At 41.1% G+C, this 21,040-nt stretch overlaps 2 protein-coding genes across 5 annotated transcripts in view; both read left to right on the top strand.

Annotated features, from left to right (window-relative positions):
- Positions 1–4,999, top strand: part of Dsc1 (desmocollin 1) — a 29,974-nt gene extending 24,975 nt beyond the window's left edge. For 2 of the 3 annotated variants that reach the window (XM_040757871.1, XM_005065352.3), the window contains 3 exons: positions 605–732; positions 1,356–1,610; positions 2,542–4,999. In XM_040757871.1, the coding sequence (XP_040613805.1) occupies positions 605–732; positions 1,356–1,610; positions 2,542–2,739 (581 nt within the window). In that variant the 3' untranslated portion in view covers positions 2,740–4,999. Of the gene's footprint in view, positions 1–604; positions 733–1,355; positions 1,611–2,413; positions 2,460–2,541 lie in introns of all 3 variants that reach the window. The other variant, XM_040757872.1, reaches the window with a different exon arrangement.
- Positions 5,000–20,314: 15,315 nt separating this feature from the next.
- Positions 20,315–21,040, top strand: part of Dsc2 (desmocollin 2) — a 34,809-nt gene continuing 34,083 nt past the window's right edge. Inside the window, exon 1 of one of the 2 annotated variants that reach the window (XM_013125096.3) lies at positions 20,315–20,631. In XM_013125096.3, coding sequence (XP_012980550.1) covers positions 20,563–20,631 — 69 coding nt within the window. In that variant the 5' untranslated portion in view covers positions 20,315–20,562. The remainder of the gene's footprint in view (positions 20,632–21,040) is intronic. The other variant, XM_013125088.3, reaches the window with a different exon arrangement.

Genomic DNA, 21,040 nt, shown 5'->3' with positions numbered 1-21,040 from the left:
TCTGAGTTAGGGACCAAAGCATTAGCACATGGGCCGCTGGGGACAGCTTGTCCCAGATATGGTAGTCTAGAAAGATGTACAGTAGTTCTACAGGTTGAAAACATGTGTAACTGTCTGCACATGTCCAATTGTTAGCACATGTGCCCTTTATTTATTATGAATACAACATCCTGCCTCTATGTATGTCTGCAAGCCAGGAGAAGACACCAGATCTCATCACAGATGGTTGTGAGCCATCATGTGGTTGCTGGGAATTGAACTCAGGACCTTGGGAAGAGCAGTCAGTGCTCTTAACCTCTGAGCCATCTCTCTAGCCCCGGCACATGTGCCTTTTAAAAACCTTTACCTCATCTGAAAATGGAGTTCTGAGTCATAGATGAAACAGCAATAATATCAGATTGAAACTGTTTAGGTAAGTTTCAGAGATCATATTTAATTCTTCAGAAGCTATTTATGAGACAGTGAAGATTTCTGAAAAGTTGTACAGATAGTTTTAAAAATAATTTTTCCAAATTATTTCTTAGTTCTATTTTTTTGTCAAATTATTTTAATATCTACCAGAATGCAAAACAGTATTATTTTACCTTGGTTTCTATTTTTTTAGGTATTCTGTTTACATGCTTTTGTGTGACAACTACTACTAAGAGAACAGTAAAGAAATGCTTCCCAGATGATGTAGCCCAGCAAAATTTAATTGTATCAAACACCGAAGGACCAGGAGAGGAAGTGACGGTAAATTAGAATTAAAATCCCAATGAATTCCATGGTGATCCAGTGAACATAATTGATTACTCTGTAGTTATAGCAAAGTGTGACCCTTATTGATCTTTACTTTACCAGAAATTGAAGGGCCATGCATATTTTCTTTCAATATCCATTTATATTGGCCTCAAAGAACTACTGTAATACCCTGAGTGACTCACATAATGAAAACTAGATGTCAGAGATAAGATATTGACAAGATGATGTGTCATCTGAAGTCTCTGTGCAGGGATGTCCTAAGCTCTATTCACTCCTGGTTCCTTGCCTTGTAGTCACATAAAGCAATTTTCATGGTATTATATCCCATTATATGTCTTATAAATCAAATCTCCCTTTTTGTAAGCTCACTGGTTATATTAGATCAGATGCTTATCTAATCTGGTGTGGTTTCCTTGAAACTTCACGTGATTGCATCTGCCCTGACCCTGAAGTGAGGACCTCGATCTATGAATTCTTGGGGGGCAGAGTTTGACCCAGGATGCCCATGATTATTCTAATTTTACATGTGAAGGACATGCACAGTGTGTGACTTTTCTATGGTAGGAAGGAGGTGGCTTCAGTGCCACTGATTCATTTTCTAACTCATTATTTAGGAGGCAAATATTAGACTCCCGACACAGGCATCTAACATCTGTGAAACAAGCACATCTGTTGGGAATCTTGGTGGCCAAGGAATCAAGACACAGCAAAGCTTTGAGATGGTAAAAGGAGGCTATACTTTGGAGTCCAATAAAGGAGGTGGTCATCACACATTGGAGTCCAGCAAGGGAGGCGTTCTGGGAGCAGCAGACACTGGCCGATACACATACACAGACTGGCAAAGTTTCACTCAACCCCGGCTTGGTGAGGTAAGTCCCCAGGTCTTCAGGTATCCACTTTGTGAAATCCCAATATCATTTTTAATTGTCCCAAAGTCTAAACTATCCTCTCATACACCTGAAACACACTTTCCCATCTCTTGTGCCAGCAGAGACACTGGTGTCAGGAGAAAACTCAGAGTGAAATACTCTTTCAAAGTTCAATTTAAAAAAATATGGTTAACAAAACTAGTTCATGTGGATGTCTTTGGGATACTGAAAGACTTATGTCTTCTATACTAAATATTATCAGAAAATATCTGTGAAAAATTAGGTATAACATAATGGACAGGCCATAAATTGCCAGCATTTTGCCCGTGTGCTGGAATTCTACACATGGTTATGTAATTTTGCCTATCTAAATTAATGAGATAGGTCAGTGAGCTTTAATCTTGGGTTCTACTTCAGGGTCCAGAGTATTTTCCTTGTTTGTTTCAGGTTACTCAGGCTAATGTGAGACAAAATAGTGTGTTAAATAATTATAGCTACATAACATGTTGTATATGTTACACATGTTATATATAGCATTTATGTATTAGATTCTTACAACTACTTAATAGGATAAATTCAAGCAAGAATCACAGCCTACATTGGCTTTTGCCATATATGTGAAGAAGCCATTGAGGTAAATTTCAACTAAATACTCCTTTATTCAAGTGGGAAGATGTAAGTTATTTCTGTGATATGTGCATAGCCTTAGTTCTTATAAATGTGTTCATTGTGACCATTTACTTATTTGCTATACTTTAAAATGAATATAATATAGACCAATCATGTGCATTTTTTATATGTAGGAATCCATTAGAGGACACACTCTGATTAAAAATTAAACAGTAAAAGGTAAATCCAAGACTCATTTTTATGCTAGTCTGCTTGGGTGCCTTTTGAAAGCCATAATAAATTGTGCTCTTTCTCCACACAGAAGGTGTATCTGTGCGGACAAGATGAGGAACACAAGCATTGCGAAGACTACGTTCGTTCGTATAACTATGAAGGCAAAGGCTCCATGGCTGGCTCTGTCGGCTGTTGCAGTGATCGGCAGGAGGAGGAAGGGCTGGAGTTTTTAGATCACTTGGAACCAAAATTTAGGACATTAGCAAAGACATGTGTGCAGAAATAAATGTCTGGTTAATAGAGAGACACCTGCAAATGAATATAGAGGCATCACAGGATGTAAAAGGATAGCAGCTTGTACTAGTGAATTTGCTTATTGAAGGTGAAGTCATTTGTAGATAAGGGTGCTTTCCCAATCACAGCTCTCCAAATTCTCCTTGTCTCCTGAACTTCCGTGTTGTCTAGACAGGAAGCTGTCAGTGTTCCTTTTCTTTCAGTGCATGTATACATTGCCCTCTCAGGCCTGGACGGTGTCTGCCACTGAAACTGGTCATTTTTGAAACTTGAGCTTTTGCACACTATGAAAGTCTCCACGGTGCAGTTGGGTATTGTGGAAGCTTAAAACATGAATCTGCTTTGTGTATATACAAATTAAACATTTTCTTCAAATATGGGAGGGGGAGAATTCTGCTTCTAAAATACTTTTTTTCAGGCCAAGATATTGTTTTCTCTCTCCCCGAGTAGCTTCAAATAGATTTTTCAGTATTGCTAGGTGTAGCCTTTCGTGTGTCTAAACAAGCTTGATTCTTGGTACACTTTTCACTCCTCTGAGGAGTGAAGGCTTCACCCAGAAGCCTTCAAAGCTTAGTCCTCGGATCTCTGCCCATGCGGCTGTGTTACCATCAGACTCCTGGAGCTTCTGTTGGAATGACACAGGTCAGAACATTAGGCTCACAGAGATTGGCTATGGATCCATGAAAACACTGGAATCCTGATCTCCATAGGCTGTCTTAGGCTTACAGATATATTTTGCTTGTCCAACATAATGTGGCATTACTTTACATTTACAGATATATACATATATATATGTATACATGTATATATCTGATATATATATATATATATATATATATATATACATATATATATGCTTCTTAACTTGATACTCATTCACTGTTTCAGTGGCTTTCAACTGGTCTTTGTCTTCAAGCCTTTTTCCAAACACCCTTAAAGCTGTAACTGGCACAAGGTTTATCACTTTCCGTGTGTCAACACTGAGTTAATGTCCATACTGGAACTTGATACTCAGTCTACCTTGGTAATTACTCAAAGAAAAGCTGGAAGACCAGAAATAATTTTGGGTAGATATGCATCAAAAATTTTGATTCATTGCAGCAACACTTGCTAAATATTACGGAATTGTGAATTCATAAATATTTTAATGTGAGTAAAAAAAGAAGATACAATATTTTAATGTTTAATCTATAAAGAACTATATATTAAAATGACATTTTATTAGTTGTTTGTGGGAAACTACAGATATGTGTCAAGTTACATCTCATGGAAACTTTACATTTAAACTAAACTGACTTTCTTAATCCATTATTTTCCATCTATTGGCAAAACAGATTTCTGTTTCACCTAGGTTTTGTAACTAGTCCTATTGTCTCAGTCAGAAAAGTTGTTTTTTTATTGTGAAATTGGATACAGGAATAAAATGAAATATGGATTTAATAAGCCAGATTTGATTTTGTAAATTTCCCATAATATATTATTTTTACGGTCATTGTAAGATAATTTGGGGTGGTGATATTATTTTTACTTTTGGAAGTAAATGTCACTACGACAATGTAGAGTTTGACATTTTAGGATCTAATAGTACTAATTTGGAAATGCATGAAATGCCACAGTAAATTATATTCTATAGGATATTCTATGAGCAGTTACAATTATTAGCTTAGCAATAACTTATAAGTGTTGTTTGTCTTAATCTTACTCTTATGCTTACTGAATTATAGATGACAAAATTTATGCCTAAATTAAAGAGCACAATTGATATCCATAGTGGATCTCATTCATCAAGAGAAGGCTCCCCAAGGTTTCAGAAGAGTTATTAGAAAATGTGGAAAATTCAGCCGGGCGTTGGTGGCACACACCTTTTTGAATCCCAGCACTTGGGAGGCAGAGGCAGGCGGATCTCTGTGAATTCGAAGCCAGCCTGGTCTACAGAGTGAGTTCCAGGACAGCCTCCAAAACAATATAGAGAAACCCTGTCTCCAAAAACAAAACAAAAACAACAACAACAACAAAAAGACAATGTGGGAAATTCATCTGTATTAAGAAGTTTTAGCTATTTTAAATATTTTCAAGGCATTATTAAAATTTATCTCAGAGGAATTATATTTATTGTTGAATTTATTTAGGCAACTCCAAGTAATAATGTTTTTGCACCAAAATTTAAATATTGGTTGTATGATGAATTACAACTATGAAACCCTACCAGATTGCAAATTTAGTTTGCTAATAAAGTACTGTATTTCATACAAGTTTTGAGTTAATTGTTGATTTAATAAATGAATAGTTATTAAACGTTTTCTGTATCTCAACATGCAATCCAGTTTTTCTCTTTTTGATTTAGGCTTCAAATATTTCATGAGAAAAAAAATCCCATGGGAGGACCGGGAGAGATCAAATGATGTGGTTCCTTTGAACAAGCTACCCCCAACTCTCCCTAACACACTGAATTTTAATTGTCAGTGTTTAAAATGTTTTGCATCCGATTTGAAATTCATGTGCACATTTGCTTGCGGAAATGTCATTTGAAAAAAGATTGAAACAGATGTTTTAGATGTGAGGCGTTTTACTTTCCCGTTGGTAGTTTGTCGGTTCAAAGTGGCACGTGGAAACCCTAAATGAGAGGACAGCTGCGGAACAGTCCGTTTTAGGGCATTGACCCAGCCTGTTATCTGCGACTCTAGCAAGTCTATGGCAGCGGCGTACGCGATCAGACGCTGCCTTTGTCTTTCTACGTGGGGAAGAATGGCGAAAGTACAGGAGAAAGCTTTCTAAGAATGAATAGACTCACACAATGTGTAGGGCCCAATCAAATAAGCAAATATATAAAGTAAACACCCTCTGGAATAGGTGTTATCTGCATAAAAGATAAAAGCTATGCTATATTAACCAATAGCAATAGCCATTATATGTGAATGCGTGTCTGAGGATCGGTATGAGAACCCCCTGACATGGCCCTTGGGTTTCTGGTGTACTCATAATACATGTTGTGTAAAGATAAATTGTTTAAGGTATTACTAACGATATTAATGAATGGGAATAAGGTACCTTTTGATAAACAATCTACAGAGTCACAAGTCATTCCCTGACTTTAGGGGCGGGGAAGCAAAAGCAGGCATGCCCTTCCTTTGGTCAACAACGGGCCTGCGAATAAGAATACATAGTATTTGAAATTTGTCTTTAGTCGTCAATATGCAACAGTGAATACCTGGCACTGCGGGATTTCGTTTCTGATATTTAGGAACTTTAAACTATGTAACATGACATTATGAATTCAAAATTAAAATTTAAGGCTACAGTTGAACTATGAAAGGTTTTACCTAGGGTTCATAACTGGAATTCACATAGTCACTTTCTCCCTGTTGAAGTTCAGGAAAAGTGAACAAGGCTTCACTCCAAGTGTGATTCAGGGGTGGATTTCTGTTTCCCACGTGTGGGCAGCTGGGTTTGATACCCAGGGCTCCAATGCAGAAGAAAAACCAGAGCAGAAAGGCTTTTCTTTCTTTGACTTTGCTTGCCATAATGTGTGTAGCAAGTGAGGAATTACAGACTGGAGAATGGTTACATAGCTCCAAGTTTCCCTTGGAAGGTAAGAGACATTCCACACGTGGCTGCTATCCTACAACAGTCGTGGAAGTGCTCTGTGTGTCATCATGGCTCTCATTGCTCATCTGGAAGACCAGCACCTAAGGCATTACCTGCAAAACTCTCAGGAACTCAACATTCTTGAGTTCTGAAGCTCCTACACTGGAGACTGTGAACTGGACGCAGCCCTCAGGTTTCTGAAGTAGTCCACCTTAAGTACCTTGCCCTTAGGCTCTCCTTCATCTCAGTGCTCGCTCTTTGACTCTCAGTGTCCTGTGGAACCAGAAACATGGCCATTGTCTAACAGTCTGCCAGGACAGGGGCGTCTCACACACCACTTCAGCCTCACTGAATTGGAATCTGCATTTTAGGAAGAGGGCCAGGAAATGTGCACACGCAGGAAACTTTGAAAAGCACCATGGAAACGATGAGGTGAGAGGAAACACAGAATCCACTAGTGAGTGAGCGAAACCTTTAGCACATTAGAATGAACAGGGCAGGTCCGGAGAGCAGCAGGCCCAAGACAGTTATCTTTGCTGAGTGGGTGATGCACATTCAAAACTTCTGTCAGCACTTGAGAAGTATCAACCCCTCCCCTGTTTGTTGACAACTGACTTTTTGAAGACTTGGTATCTCAACAAGACCATATAGTGTAAGAGACACGGGACATACAATGTACTCAAATGTTAATAAGGGGCATTTTCACTGCCACGTAATAAGTTGGCTTTTCCCAACCCAAATTAAGGAAATAACATTTAACAAAATTTCTCAAGTTTTGATAAGTCCTACCAAAAATATTTTTACAATTTTAGCTAATCACAAAGTTGAATACCCCCAGTGACTGACACAACACCTAGGGTTACTTTGACGAGTAGGTATCTTGCTGCAGTCTCTCTCTGTCTCTCTGTCTCTGTCTCTGTTTCTGTCTCTGTTTCTGTCTCTCTGTCTCTCTGTCTCTTGTCTCTCTGTCTCTCTCTCTCTGTACAGTTTGTCATTGGCATGCTCTTAAAGCCTTATTTTGTTGGGTGTGGCTGATACATAACAGTACAGGTGTGATTAAGACAGTGTCAAAAACAGTGTTTTGTGTCAAGTAATCACATTCTGTCAAGGTTGCTCTTATTATTATTAATTTTCTTTAGGTCTGGGAAACCATGCAGAAAAATACCAAGGCAAACAAGCTCTAGGAAGATGACTCAGTTGGGAAAAGTACCTGTGGTGCAAGCTTGAAAACCCAAGTTCAAATCCCCAGGCTCCATGTAAAAGTGGGACTCCTACACTCCTATTGCATAGATGAAGGGTAAAGCAAGGACAACTCACACAAAACAACATGAGACCTGTCTTATACAAGGTAGAAAGTGAGTGATGAAACCTGAGGTTGTTGTCTGACCTCCACTTGGGAGTGCCTGCATTTATACATACTAATGTGCACACACACTGACACATATGCAGTCATACATATACATACTCACACACACTCATACTCACAGTATACACATATTCTCACACACATTCCTACACACACACTACACATACTCAGATCATATGGACATTCACTCATACACATACACATACACTCACATATACATTTACACACATGCACTCTCACACACATGCTCAAATACCACACATACTCACTTATACACATACTTATATACAGACATGTTTTTAATAGTTAATTTCAAAATTTTTGGAGCAGTGATAACTCATTGGGTTGAGGGGCTTCTTTTCAAGTCTCAGAACTAAATTCACTCCCTGGGGCCCACTGGTAGAAGTAAAGAATGATTCCTGCCAGTTTTCCTATGACCTCCACACATGGTGCTTTGGTATGCTCACATACATATGAAAAAGTAGGAGTCTGATACAATGTGAATAAAATTAATACTGCTTAAAATGTTATGTATAAAACATAAGCATACTATTTAATATAAATAATAATTATTAAAATATGATGCAATTATTAATATTAAATGTTAAATCGAGTTTTGTGTTTTGGTACATTATATTCAAAGTTGAACATTAAGAAGATACTAGCCACTGGTGTCATATGTCTGCTGCTATTCATGGTGATTGAGGCAGAGAATGCAGGGTATTGAGCATCTATTTCTAATTTTATTGAGTGTCTAGCTAAGACACCATTATTTACCAGTCTCCTAAACCAAATGCAATATTGTCTTAAATTATGACCATTGAGGAGTGAAAATATTATGCATGAGGCTTCTGGGTAGGAGTCTAAAGAGAATTAATTCCCCCGAAAGAAGCATTTTTTCTACCCTCCTTATTTAATATGTGCTAAAATGCCTGGTACTCAGGAAGCTGTTTGGTGAGCATCAGAACAAAGACTAGGTGCTGAGAGTGGCAGAATTAAGTCCTGAGAAAGACGAAACAAAGAACAGTGGCATGAGCTTTCAGTCCCAGCAGTCTGGAGGCAGGACGATCTTTAGTTAGAGATGAGCCTGTGCTGCAGAAGGAGAACGTATTTTAAATAAATAATTAAATAATAGAAGGAAGATAGACAAATAGAAGGATGGATAAATAGACAATAGAGATAAAAGATAGATGATAGGTAGGTAGATGACGATAGATGATAGACAGGTGAGGGGTAGCTAGATAAATAGATGGATAGATGGATGGATGGATGGTTAGATAGATACATAGATAGATAGATAGATAGATAGATAGATAGATAGATAGATAGAAATAAAAGCTCCCTTGGTAGCTTGTGGCACCTTGGTCATACTGTTAAGTATGTTAGACTGTTTTTTTTTTATTGTTTCTATTTCAAATTTCAGCCCTTGCACTGTTTGAATTGTTTCTTGCAAATTTTTGTTTTATCTTTTGCTCCATTTCTTGCATTTTTTGGATTGTTTTTTCTTCCATCTCTTTAAGGGATTTTCTCATATCCTCTTTGAGGGCCTCTATCATTTCCATGAAGTTGTTTTTTTATGTCATTCTCTTCTGGTTCATTTGTGTTGCGGTGTTCCAGTCTTGTTGGTGTAGTGTCTCTGGACTGTGACGGTGTCATATTGGTTTTTCTATTGCTCCTTGTGTTTTTATGTTGTCTCCTTCCCATCTATTCCTGAAGTGGAGAGGGTGCCTCTTCCTCTACGGATGGGTGTGGGACCAGGGTTCCCTTCTATTGGGTGTCGGCAAGTCCACTGTTCTGGTAGCTCTCCACTTCCTGGTCTTGTGGGTGGAAAAATGGACTAGAATGCTAGGGTGCATTGTATCCCACTGGGATGGATGAGAGCCCCAGTGGTATACCCCCGGCACAGGAGTGGTATACCCCAGGTACAGGAGTGTGGTCTAGAGACAGGCCATGATAGTCTTTGTCATGTGCGTGGAGCAGGAGACTAGGATGCTAGGGTGAGTTTTCTCTTACCTTTGGGATGGAAGCCGCTGGGGCAGTCCCTGAGCACCAGCAGCTGGTTTAGTCCTAGTTCCGTGGGTGGAGCAGGAAACTATGGTACCTTGGCTCCTTCCACCTCTGACAGGATGGAAGCCTCAGTGGCAGAGCCCAGGTCCAGGCAGGCGGTCCAGAAATGGGCCCTGGTTTACCTGGACCCGTGGGTGGGGCAGAAGACTAGGGAGCATTGGCTCCTGCCCTTGGTATGGAAGATGCAGTGGTAGACCCCAAAAGCACAGGCAGCCAGTCTAGTCCTAGTTTCATAGATTCCTAACTATGGTAGCTTGGCTCCTGCCGCCTCTGCGGGGATGGAAGCCTCAGTGCTAAGCACATTAATGAACTATGTATCACAGACATAAAATCTTAGTTTTTTGTTACAATGTAGCTGATTCTAAGCTGCTGCAAGTAACAAAGATTGGTTCCAAATATTTTTTACCTATATTTTGATTCAACCAAGTTAAATTTCTAGATCTCTCTTTCTCCTCCCCCCACTTCTTCCTGTCTTTTTGCCAGGGTCTCATGCAGCGCAGGGCACCCCAGAGTTTGCTGTGTAACCACAAATGACCTTGACTTTGGGCTTCTCCTACCTCAGCCTCCCTGGTGGTAAGATGGGAAGAGTGAGCACTATGTTGGTCAGCAACTCATTTTCTTTCCATTCAGACTGCAAACCAATGAGGTCTGATGATACTTTGGGGTTCTTCCAACCAACCCCAAAGCAAAGTGTGGGGAAGAATTAGTCACTTAGTGGAAGTAAGACCAGGATAATAATAGACATCTAGAAGGTACTGTCTTCCTGCCTTACTAAACCAGAAGCCTGACTTTAGAGGATATAGGATATTTGGAGTTTTCTAATGAGTTGCTGTGTGATTCTGTCAGGTCATTAAACCTCTTCACTTTGACCCTTCAGCTTGAAGAATAATCTTATTATTGAGTTTGTCAACCAAATTATCATGCTCTTGGAATTCAAGGACTTGTGTTTTCCTTGCTGTAAGGTAGCCCTTTACAATAGGTCTCAGCAAGGTTTTGCTTTAGTTTTTACTTTTTGTTATGCTGGGGATAGGATCTATTTCATGCATGGTAGCCACATCTCTGCCCCAGAGTTCTACCCCTGGTCTGGGGTTTGTTTTTAAATTGTTTATGTACATGGTTTTGGATATTTAATTGTTGCATTAGGTCAAACCTCTAAATGAGAGCGGCTTCTGCCAGTGAACACTGGTTAAAATGCAGTGCATTCTGTTTGCAGGGTTTTATTCTCTGCCCCCTTGAGTTCTCCTGTCAAGTGGTGTGCTACTGCTCTAGCTGCCTGCAGTCTGACAATTTCATAGCCCAAGGCTTGATTTCACTGTTCATTTCATCAAAAGTCTGTCTCTTTATTTCCATTGCAATCCCAAACCATTATCTGTGTTTCCTTGAATAGACTTCAGCCTTAGAGTCAGTAAACGTGAGCTTGACAGAGAAGGTGGCAGTTTCAGTCTGTGACAAGACAATTTTGTGGTTTTGCTGTATGACCAATACTTGTTATAGCTCCCGATGAACTGCATTGGAATTCTGTTATTCTATGTTATAGATTGTATAAAGCATCTTATTTATTGCAATAGTATGACTTTGACCTGTATTAGTCTGTAATGACAGATGCACAGTGACTTAAACAAAGTAAAGATAATTTTTCTCTAGTGTAAAGCAAGGCAAATGTTAGGCTCGTATGGAGGCAACTTGAAATCATTTGCTTTCTTTTGTACAAATAACTTCAGAAACACAAGATGACCAATGTGACTTCAACTATCACATCTGCTCTAAAGTGACTATCGAGACAGACTACTAATCTAGAATTCTACAATTTTCTGGCTGTATAACGACTGGAAAATTGGAGAGAGAATATAGATTTACAAATCTAATCATTACAGTTCGTCAGTTGGTTATAATGACATAAGTGGCCAAAAAAATCACACAGAAGAGTCAAGGGTTTTTTTTCTCTGTGGAAAAAAATAAGGCATGGCTCAAGCAAGGCAGGAGATGGCGTTTTTCTGATGCAGAAATAAAGACCAGAGCCAAGAAAAGGTAAAAACAATAGTAGAAACAAACAACCGAGAAGCAAAGGTGCCCCGAAGAGCAGCTAGGAAACTGATGTTAAGAGATTCAGTGGGAGATGGTGGCAAGCTAGAAGACCAGGAGAGCTGATCACATAAGCGATGAAGAGTCCAGCACATGCATGATCAGGAAGCTTGATAGGAGGCCCAGGGGAGATGAAAGGCTGAATCCTATGACTCTGGGTTCATGATCAAGTAGAAGTATGACAAAGTCAATAACTTTACTGAGGAAAACAGCAGAACTCAGTTTTATTTTGGAGTGATGATGGCTTTAGAGTAGATACTTTGAACATGAGTAGTTTATGAGAGTTTCAGGCAAATCCTCTCTGTCTCTAACTTAGTCATAAAGGACACCCTAAATGTGCCTTTTTGCTATTTAGTATCTGTGCAATCTATCCCAAGGGTTAGAAGTACATTCAGGACCAGGGCTGCTTTTTACATAGCTATAGAAGTCTGTAATGGTGTGATATATTTCATTCTGTGTGGATATTCACCTGTGTGTTTTATGCTCAAGGACATGTCAAGAATTTTGTCCCTTGTCTATTTCTTCCCACTCACCTAAGTTTTCCTCTTTTGACTCTAGGTGCTAGGAGGCTGTTGGGAAAGTCACACTAATATGTTAACTGTCATTATCATCATCATTGAGAGAGAGAGAGAGAGAGAGAGAGAGAGAGAGAGAGAGAGAGAGAGAGAGAGAAAGGGAGGGAGAGGGGAAGAGAGGGAGAGAGGATGAGAAAGAGGGAGAGATCTGTAACTGATTTAGGGATGCTGGTCTCAGCATCCTGCCAAGACTTAAAGTTGAAGACTGGATGAAATCAACATCGGAGTGAAAATAACTGGGAATCATGATGTAGGACCAGCACTAAGTCCAATGGCCCAGCAATATTGAAAAGTTATATAAGAAAAGGCATCAATTAATGATATAGGGTAGGAAAGACAGAAGTCAAGAGAAAGATATGTTCAGTGATGGGTGGACCAGCTTCTTGAAATTCAGATACTAAAACAAAGCTAAAAGCAATCTTCTCTACCCAACTTTAAGAACATCCCTTTATTCTTGGGATGTGGTAACTACCAAAAGGGTTGGGGGTAGAGCCAAGTAGGAGCTTTCCTTGTTTTCTTCACACGTGATTGGGAAGATACAGGTGGTTCAGGGGATGAGGTGGGAGGGAGGCGGAAATTTTTTTCAGCAATGACCTTGAGCAGTTGGGAGTAGAAGGATGATGGCACAAAAAGAGAGCCCGACTTAAGTCATGAAGGGATGGATGCTTACAAGGAGTGGAAGAAGAGATCGTACGTCTAGCTCAAGTGCACTGAGGAGTTCAGGTGGAGAGAAACTTCTAGAAGTTCCCCATAATTCCAAGTGCTCTCTGAAACAGAAAGCAGGTCGGTAATGGGTCAAGCAGATGCTCTGAAGTTAGAATAGATTTCTAATGGAAAGCTCTAGGGAGCGTGTTCTCCTGACTTCAAACTGGATAATGGTGGCAGTCAAAACAGAAAAAAGAAAGAGGAAGAGGACCTGGTGACTGTGCCTGTTAACAGTTATTGTTTTTACTTCCATCGTTCTCCATTATGCCACTATGTCCTCTAGGCACAGCGACAGCTGCTTCTTGCTTCTGTCAGCTGCTCCATCAAACACTCAGAAACCCCATTGTTCATCCACACGTTTAAGTTGGGAAACTTCAAAAACAATTTTTCTTGAGCACGTGGAAACTGATCATAAAATTACTAGTCAAGATTATTTTATATAATATAAACTGTAGTTGAATCAATAGCTCTCTTAAAATGTTAATATTTTAAATATTAGAATTAAGTAAATAAAATAATTTCATTACTGGATTCTTCTGGAATATTAATTCTATTCATCAGTTTCTTCATTCTGTGTTGTTTTTATTGGTTTGGGTTATTTATCCATTCACCTGCTTAGAATTTCAGTAAGATTTTTTTTGAATCGGTATGATGTTGTAATTGTCCTAAGACGCCCTAAGGAATAACAGAGTCTCAGGTAGGCAGTGGTTATAGAATCTATCTACTGAATAATTTCCTACTGGGCACAGAATTTAGTGGCGTCTTCTGGGTGGCTGGTTAGCATTTCAGGCATTTGTCATCAAGGTTTTTTTTACATTCTATTAAAGTACATTTTCCAGTAAATAATTTTTTTTGTTTTTTCAAGAAAAGGTTTCTCTGCAGCTTTGGATTCTGTCCTGGAACTTGGTCTGTAGACCAGGATGGCCTTCAACTCACAGAGATCCACCTCTCTCTGTCTTCTGAGTGCTGGGATTAAAGGCATATGCCAACACAGACCTGCAAATAAAATATTTTATGCCCAATATCTTCATATGGATATTTACTACTTGTGACTTGAAATGTTGTTCTTGGTACACCTCACATAAAATGTTACAATTTACTGATTTGGTTGACCTGCCTAATTTTTTTTTATTATTTTAATTTTAAATAGCTTGTTTCACATGTCAATCCCAGTTCCCTCTCCCTCCCCTCCTCCCGCACCCCCCACCATGCCCCCAGCCTCCCACCCTATCACCACTTCCTTCCACATAGGGGATATCTAGAGTCTGTCATTTCACTAAGGGCAGGGTCCAGGAACTTTCCTAAGAGTCCAGGCTGAGAGAGCATCCCTCTTTGTGTTATGGACACACGAAGTGTGTTTGTATTCCAGGGATAAACACTGATCCACTGCCCAGGGCCCCATAGGTTGCCCAGGCCTCCTCACTGACTCTCACACTCAGAGGGTCTGTATCAGTCCCATGCTGGACTCCCAGATGTCGGCCTGGGGTCCAAGAGCTCTCCCCTGTTCAGGTCAGCTGTCTCTGTTGGTTTTGCCAGCCCATTCTTTGCCAATTTGCTCATCGCTCCTATCTCTGTTACTGGGTTCCATGGATTCAGTTCAGGGTTTAACTGTGGGTGTTTGCCTCTGCTTCCATCAGTCACTGGATGAAGGCTCCCGGATGGTTATAGACATCAAGTTCATTATCAGGAATAGGCATTCGAGGTGGTCTCTCCACTATTGCTTAGCTTGCCAGTTGGTGTCATCCCTTTAGATCACTAGAGGTCACAATGGTGCATGATCTGTCTTCTAACCTATGATTCCCTCTTCCCTCTATTCTAGCCCCCCCAGTCGACCTTCCTGTTCCCCCATGACCTACTCTCTCTTTCTCTTCTCCCCCCTCTCTTCTTCCCAGCTCCCACTCCCCTTTCCCCCTCGCCGTGTTCCCAATCTGTTCAGAAGATCTTGCCTCATTCCTCTTCTTTGGGGTACCATGCATATCTTTTAGGTTCTTTCATGTTTCCCAGACTCTCTATCAGTGGAAGTGCAGACTAGCACTATCCTGATCCATGTCTAACATCCATATATGATGTTTGTCTTTTTGTGACTGGGTTACCTCACTCAGGATGGTTTCTTCTAGTGCCATCCATTTACCTGAGAATTTCAAGATTCCATTGTTTTTTTTTTTCTGCTGAGTAATACCCCATTGTGTAAATGTACCACATTTTCTCTATCCACTCTTCAGTTGAGGGGCATCTAGGTTGCTTCCATGTTCTGCCTATTACATATAATTCTGCTATGAACATAGTGGAGCAGATGTCTGTGTTGTATGAATTTGCATCTTTTGGATATATGCCTAAGAGTGGAATTGCTGGGTCTTGTGGTAGATTCCCATTTTTCTGAGGAATCTCCATACCGATTTCCAAAGTGGCTGCATGAGTTGGCACTCCCACCAGCAGTGGAGGAGTGTTCCCCTCTCTCCACATCCTCTCCAGCATAAATTGTCTTCAGTGTTTTTGATTTTAGCAATTCTGGCAGGAGTAAGATGCTATCTCAAAGTTGTTTTGATTTGCATTTCCCTGATGGCTAAGGATGTTGAGCACTTTCTTAAGTGTCTCTTGGTCGTTTTAGCCTCTTCTATTGAGAATTCTCTATTTAGTTCTGTGCCCCACCTTTTAATTGGATCCTTTGGTGTTTTGGAGACTTGTTTCTTGAGTTCTTTGTAAATTTTGGAGATTAGCCCTCTGTCAGATGCTGTATTAGGGAATATCTTTTCCCATTCTGTGGACTGCCTTTTTGTCTTGTGGACTGTGTCCTTTGCCTTACAGAAGCTTCTTAGTTTCAGGAGGTCCCATTTGTTAATTGTCGATCTCAGAGTCTGTGCCACTGGTGTTATGTTCAGGAAGTGGTCTCCTGTACCAACTCCTTGAAGAGTATCTCCCACTTTCTCTTCTAAGAGTTTCAGTGTGGTTGGATTTATGTTGAGATCTTTGATCCATTTGGACTTAAGTTTTGTACAAGGCGATAGACATGGATCTGGTTGCAGTCTTCTGCATGCCAATACCCAGTTATGCCAGCACCATTTGTTGAAGATGCTTTCTTTTTTCCATTGTATAGTTTTAGCTTCTTTGTCAAAAATCAAGTGTCCATAGGTGTATGGGTTAAATCAGGGTTTTCAATTCGATTCAATTGGTCTACCTGTCTATTTTTGTGCCAATACCAAGCTGTTTTCAGGACTATAGCTCTATAATAGAGCTTGAAGTCAGGTATGGTGATGCCTCCTGAATTTCCTTTATTGTATAGGGTTGTTTTGGCTATCCTGGGCCTTTTGTTTTTTCATATAAAGTTGATTATTGTTCTTTCAAGGTCTGTGAAGAATTGTGTAAGAATTTTGATAGAGATTGCATTGAGTCTGTAGACTGCTTTTGGCAAGATTACCATTTTTATTATGTTGACCATACCAATCCAAGAGCATGGGAGTTCTTTCCGTTTTCTGGTATCCTCTTTGATTTCTTTCTTTAAAGACTCAAAGTTCTTGATATACAGGTCTTTCACTTCCTTGGTTAACATTATTTCCAGATATTTGATGCTATTTATGGCTATTGTAAAGGGTGATGTTTCTCTGATTTCTTTCTCAGCCACTTCATCATCTGTATATAATAGGGCCACTGATTTTTTTGAGTTAACCTTGTATCCTGCCACTTTGCTGAAGGTGTTTATCAGCTCTCGTAGTTCTCTTGTGGAGTTTTTCGGATCACTTATGTAAACTATCATATCATCTGCAAATAGTGAAAGCTTGACTTCTTCTTTTCCTATTTTTATCCCCTTGATCTCCTTTTGTTGTCTTATTGCTCTAGCTAGAACTTCAAGTACAATGTTGAAGAGATATGGAGAGAGTGGACAGCCTTGTCTTGTTCCTGATTTTAGAGGAATTGCATTGAGTTTCTCTCCATTGACCTGCCTAATTTGAAGCTTGAATTTTCATTGGTTTCCATAGGTTACTTAGTATTTTCATCTTTTGTTAATAGATTATGACAAATTGAATCTGGCCTACCTCAAGGAAATTTGGCCTCTTTATCATTTGGACTGTGCTGTTGAATGCCCTTGATTATGTGATTGTTTGCGACAAAATAACAGCCACACATGTGTTCTGTTTATATGTACCACCAAGACTTCTAGCTCCTCCCATTGGATCAATGTTGACATTTTCTCTACTCACTTGGCTTATTAATAGTTAATTTCATTATTATTACTGGCTACAGGATAGAAACAAGTCTCTACTACTAACAAAAAATATGTAATACAAAGCAATAAACTATTCAATTTCCCCATAAAACAATTTTCTCATAAAATACTCCTCTGAAAACATAGTCTAATGCACGAATTTCTCTTCCTCTTTCTTAGCACTTTTCCCTTGCTCCTGCCTTGCACAGATGTAGTTCTCTAACTCATGTCTTACCTCCATGAGGAGGTTAGAATGTCTATATCTTTTTGCTAAAAACATGCTATTGCTGTAAATTTTTTGCTCACTTATATTTACCTTTATTCCAGAAATATTCTATATCGGCTATTTGACCGAATTCTGTTTTTAGGGACCATTTATGATGGCATATGGAGCCTGGTGGATCAAAGGGAGGTATCAACAATGTCATTTATCTATTGCTTCCTGAAGATGGGGATGTGGATTGTCCCTACATCCTCATAACAAACAACCTTTTGTAAAACACACACACAACAACAACAAAAAACCAATGAAAATCTCTTGGAATTGCACAATAAGAGAATGACTGCTCTATCAACAGGAAATGAGTACATTGTTAAATTACTCTGCTCAGCATTCTTTTAAAATTGTAATTATATCAGGGTTCTCAAATTATCCATAACATCAGCTTTTACAATTATTTGGCAAAAGGAAATTTAATATTTTAGCATCTGTTCTCTGCCTTCTTGAAATACACATTGGTAACCTCTGAGATTCCTCTGTCTTAAAATGCCTGGTCCCTTTCCTGTTCGTTTGTCCTTTGAAGCTCTGTTACACTCCTGCAGGTGGCTTGAGATCCCTCCCCAGTCTATCTAGTTACACGTCTTGTTTGTTTGCATCACAAAGCATGTCTTCCCCCCCATTGAAGAACTGCTGTGGTGACCTCTGTTAAACAGAAACCTCAAACTTAAAACCAAATTGCTTCAAGATTTCTTTTTCTAGAAAGGAGAGCAAAGGAATGTTAGCAGGAGAAATGCAGCAGAGAGAGGTAGAAATTTCTTTTGACTTCCCTCGTGTGTCATTGGGAGGACTGAGAGGGGTTTAGCGAATAATGCAAGAGAGGAGGGGCAGAGTTGCTCCCAGAATGACCTTGAGCAGTGGGAGCAAATGGGATGGTGGCACAAGGGAGAGGCTGGGAGCCCTGAAAACGGAGGGGCCTCCATGCCATGGAAGAAGAGATTTGCATTTCTCTTGAAAATTCCTTTCTGCCACTTGCGATACAGTTGTTCATTCTACACCGTCTTCCATTAACTATGAATCTGCAGAGTTAGTGTTCACAGCCCAATGACATTCTCAAAAAGTCATGTCTGTCTATTCCTCTCACACTTTCACACGTAGGACGTTTCAAAACTGGAGGGATTTACAATGGTCAGCTAGTCTAATCCAGTAAGCTGAAACATTTACTTAGAATATATAAATGTTATCTAATCCCTTGAGCAAGTTTCATGAACACATAAAAACTGGCATTTTATAAGCTCCCGTTACCTGGTATCTCTGAGATGAACCGTCAGATGGCTTGCTCTCTCATCCCTTTCTGGAATGAGGAAGGGCAATGAGCCATCCCAAAGGCATTGGAGGCTGGAGGTAGGCAAGAGTTTGGTAATGTCCTATTGTTAAGAGCTGTGATGCCGGAAAGCTTAGAGCTCCACACTGTGATGCCATCACCAACGAGTTGATTGGCATTCATGATATCATCACTGGGCAAGCATGAATGAAGGTCAAGAAGTAACAAAACAAAAGCATGACACTCAGACTCATGACCTAGGTTTAGTTTTACTAGCAATTGCTGATAATTTTATGGCCATGGAGACAACAGAACACTCACTTACGTAGTATTCATTAATAGATAACAACAGGGCAGGCATTTACCATCAGACCTCAACACTGAATTTAACGTGTGATTAAATTCATGACCACCATTCTGGGTCTGCTCGTAGCAGCAAACACTGTCAACAATTGAACTGGCATGGAGCGCTGTGGTCATGTCTTCAAACTTGTTTTCTGCAACTGTCTTTAAAGCAGGTAACAGGGAAGGGACACGTTTCTCTCTCTGGTGAAACTTCCCTGGCATCTTTGAGAAGAGGTACAGAAGGGTGAGTCAGAAAGCCCATTCCGAGGAGTGCAAAGCACACAACTCTGGAGCTCAGTCTTCCTGGTTAAGTGCTGCTTAAGTGTAATTCATGGGCTTAAGTGCATGACAAGCCAGAAAGCTAACTCCCGTTCTTCACTTTTCACCATGAACTCTAATCCTGATGATACACAGTGAAAAGCAATTGGTGCCAGGATGCCCGGGACTCCCATGTGGGAGATGCTCAGGAGAAAAATCACAAGAAAACATGTTCATATATGACAAGGTTCTTAGAGAAAATCAGTAGCCCACATTTAGCTGATGGCTGGGCCTTAGTTGATGTGTTTTCTGAAGTAACTTTGGTTTTGTTATCCTCCTTTCCTCCCTCTCTCCCTCTCTCCTCCCTCCCTCCCTCCCTCCCTCCCTCCCTCCCTCCCTCCCTTCCTTCCTCCCTCCTTCCCACTTGCCTTCCTCCCTCTCCACCTGCTTCTCTTTCCTTTGCCCCCTAAATTATAGAACCTGTGTCACAGTTGATCTATATAAATTCTGGACCGTATTTACCGTCTGTCTGTCTGACTCTGTTTTGCACAATAGAGTTTCCTTGAGTCCACCTCTTATCAGGCTGACCTCAGGCAGCAGTGAGCAACTCAGCCAGTTGATCCAGGGCAGTTGGGGGTCTGGGAGTGACCCCCAGGGCAGGGACCTCCACCAGCAGTAGGTAGTGCCTTGGGCGGAGCCAGGGCCAGAACTCTCTTGTGACTCTTAGTATAGTCAGGGCTTCTGCTGGGCTGGGCCACCTACTAATCCTGCCAGACGGACACCGGGGCGGGGTGGGTGTGTGGGGGTGACAAGGGACATATAGGTGGCTCGGCTGCTGGCAAGAAACACCTAGTACAGGTGAAAGGGTGGCGGTGAGAGGAAGTTCCCACAGGCTGAGTTCTTAAAGCCATGAAGACACAAGACTAATAACAAGGAGTGGCCAATTGGAGTCTTTTGGACTTGCCTGGAGCTCCACCCTCGGCCAGAGGAAAAGCCCCTCGGGACCGAGGCGGGAGCATCCGACAAGCTCGAGAAAAGCGCCACCTCTGCGCAGCGGGTGCGGGGCAGCGACCTGTCCTTTGGGCTGGCCATGGCGGCGGCCGGAGCTACGCGCTCGCGGAGTCCAACCCTTGGCCTTCCGCACCTACTGACCCTGGCGGTGAGCTCGGGGACCATCCCGGGGACGGGGAGAGAGGGACATCGGGGCCGGGCGGCTGGCCTAGGTGGGGTCGCCGGGCCTCGCGATGCCTTAAACTGCAGTTGTTGGAGGTGAGGGAGGGCGACAGGAAGCTGAGAGACCCGGGCTCCAAGGTCCCGCAGGGGAGGGAGTGTGGCCGCCAGCTGTAATAGGTACGCGCGCGGCTGGAGATGGGGGCGGGCGGATCGCGAACGCCCAGCCCAAACCCTGGCCTCGGGGTTCCCTGGGTAGAGCGGGGTGCGCCGGGGCTTTGCCGAGTCTGGAGCAGGTCCCCGGAGTCCTGGATATCCGTCTTCCTTGACTGAGGCCAGCTGCCCAGGGGGGCGACACCAAAAGCCAGTGTGGTGTCCTTGGGGTCCAAAAAAGGACT

Source organism: Mesocricetus auratus, unplaced genomic scaffold, assembly GCF_017639785.1.
Source record: "Mesocricetus auratus isolate SY011 unplaced genomic scaffold, BCM_Maur_2.0 Super-Scaffold_100015, whole genome shotgun sequence".
Taxonomy (NCBI): Eukaryota; Metazoa; Chordata; class Mammalia; order Rodentia; family Cricetidae; genus Mesocricetus; species Mesocricetus auratus.
This window is presented reverse-complemented; position numbering and strand designations above follow the sequence as displayed.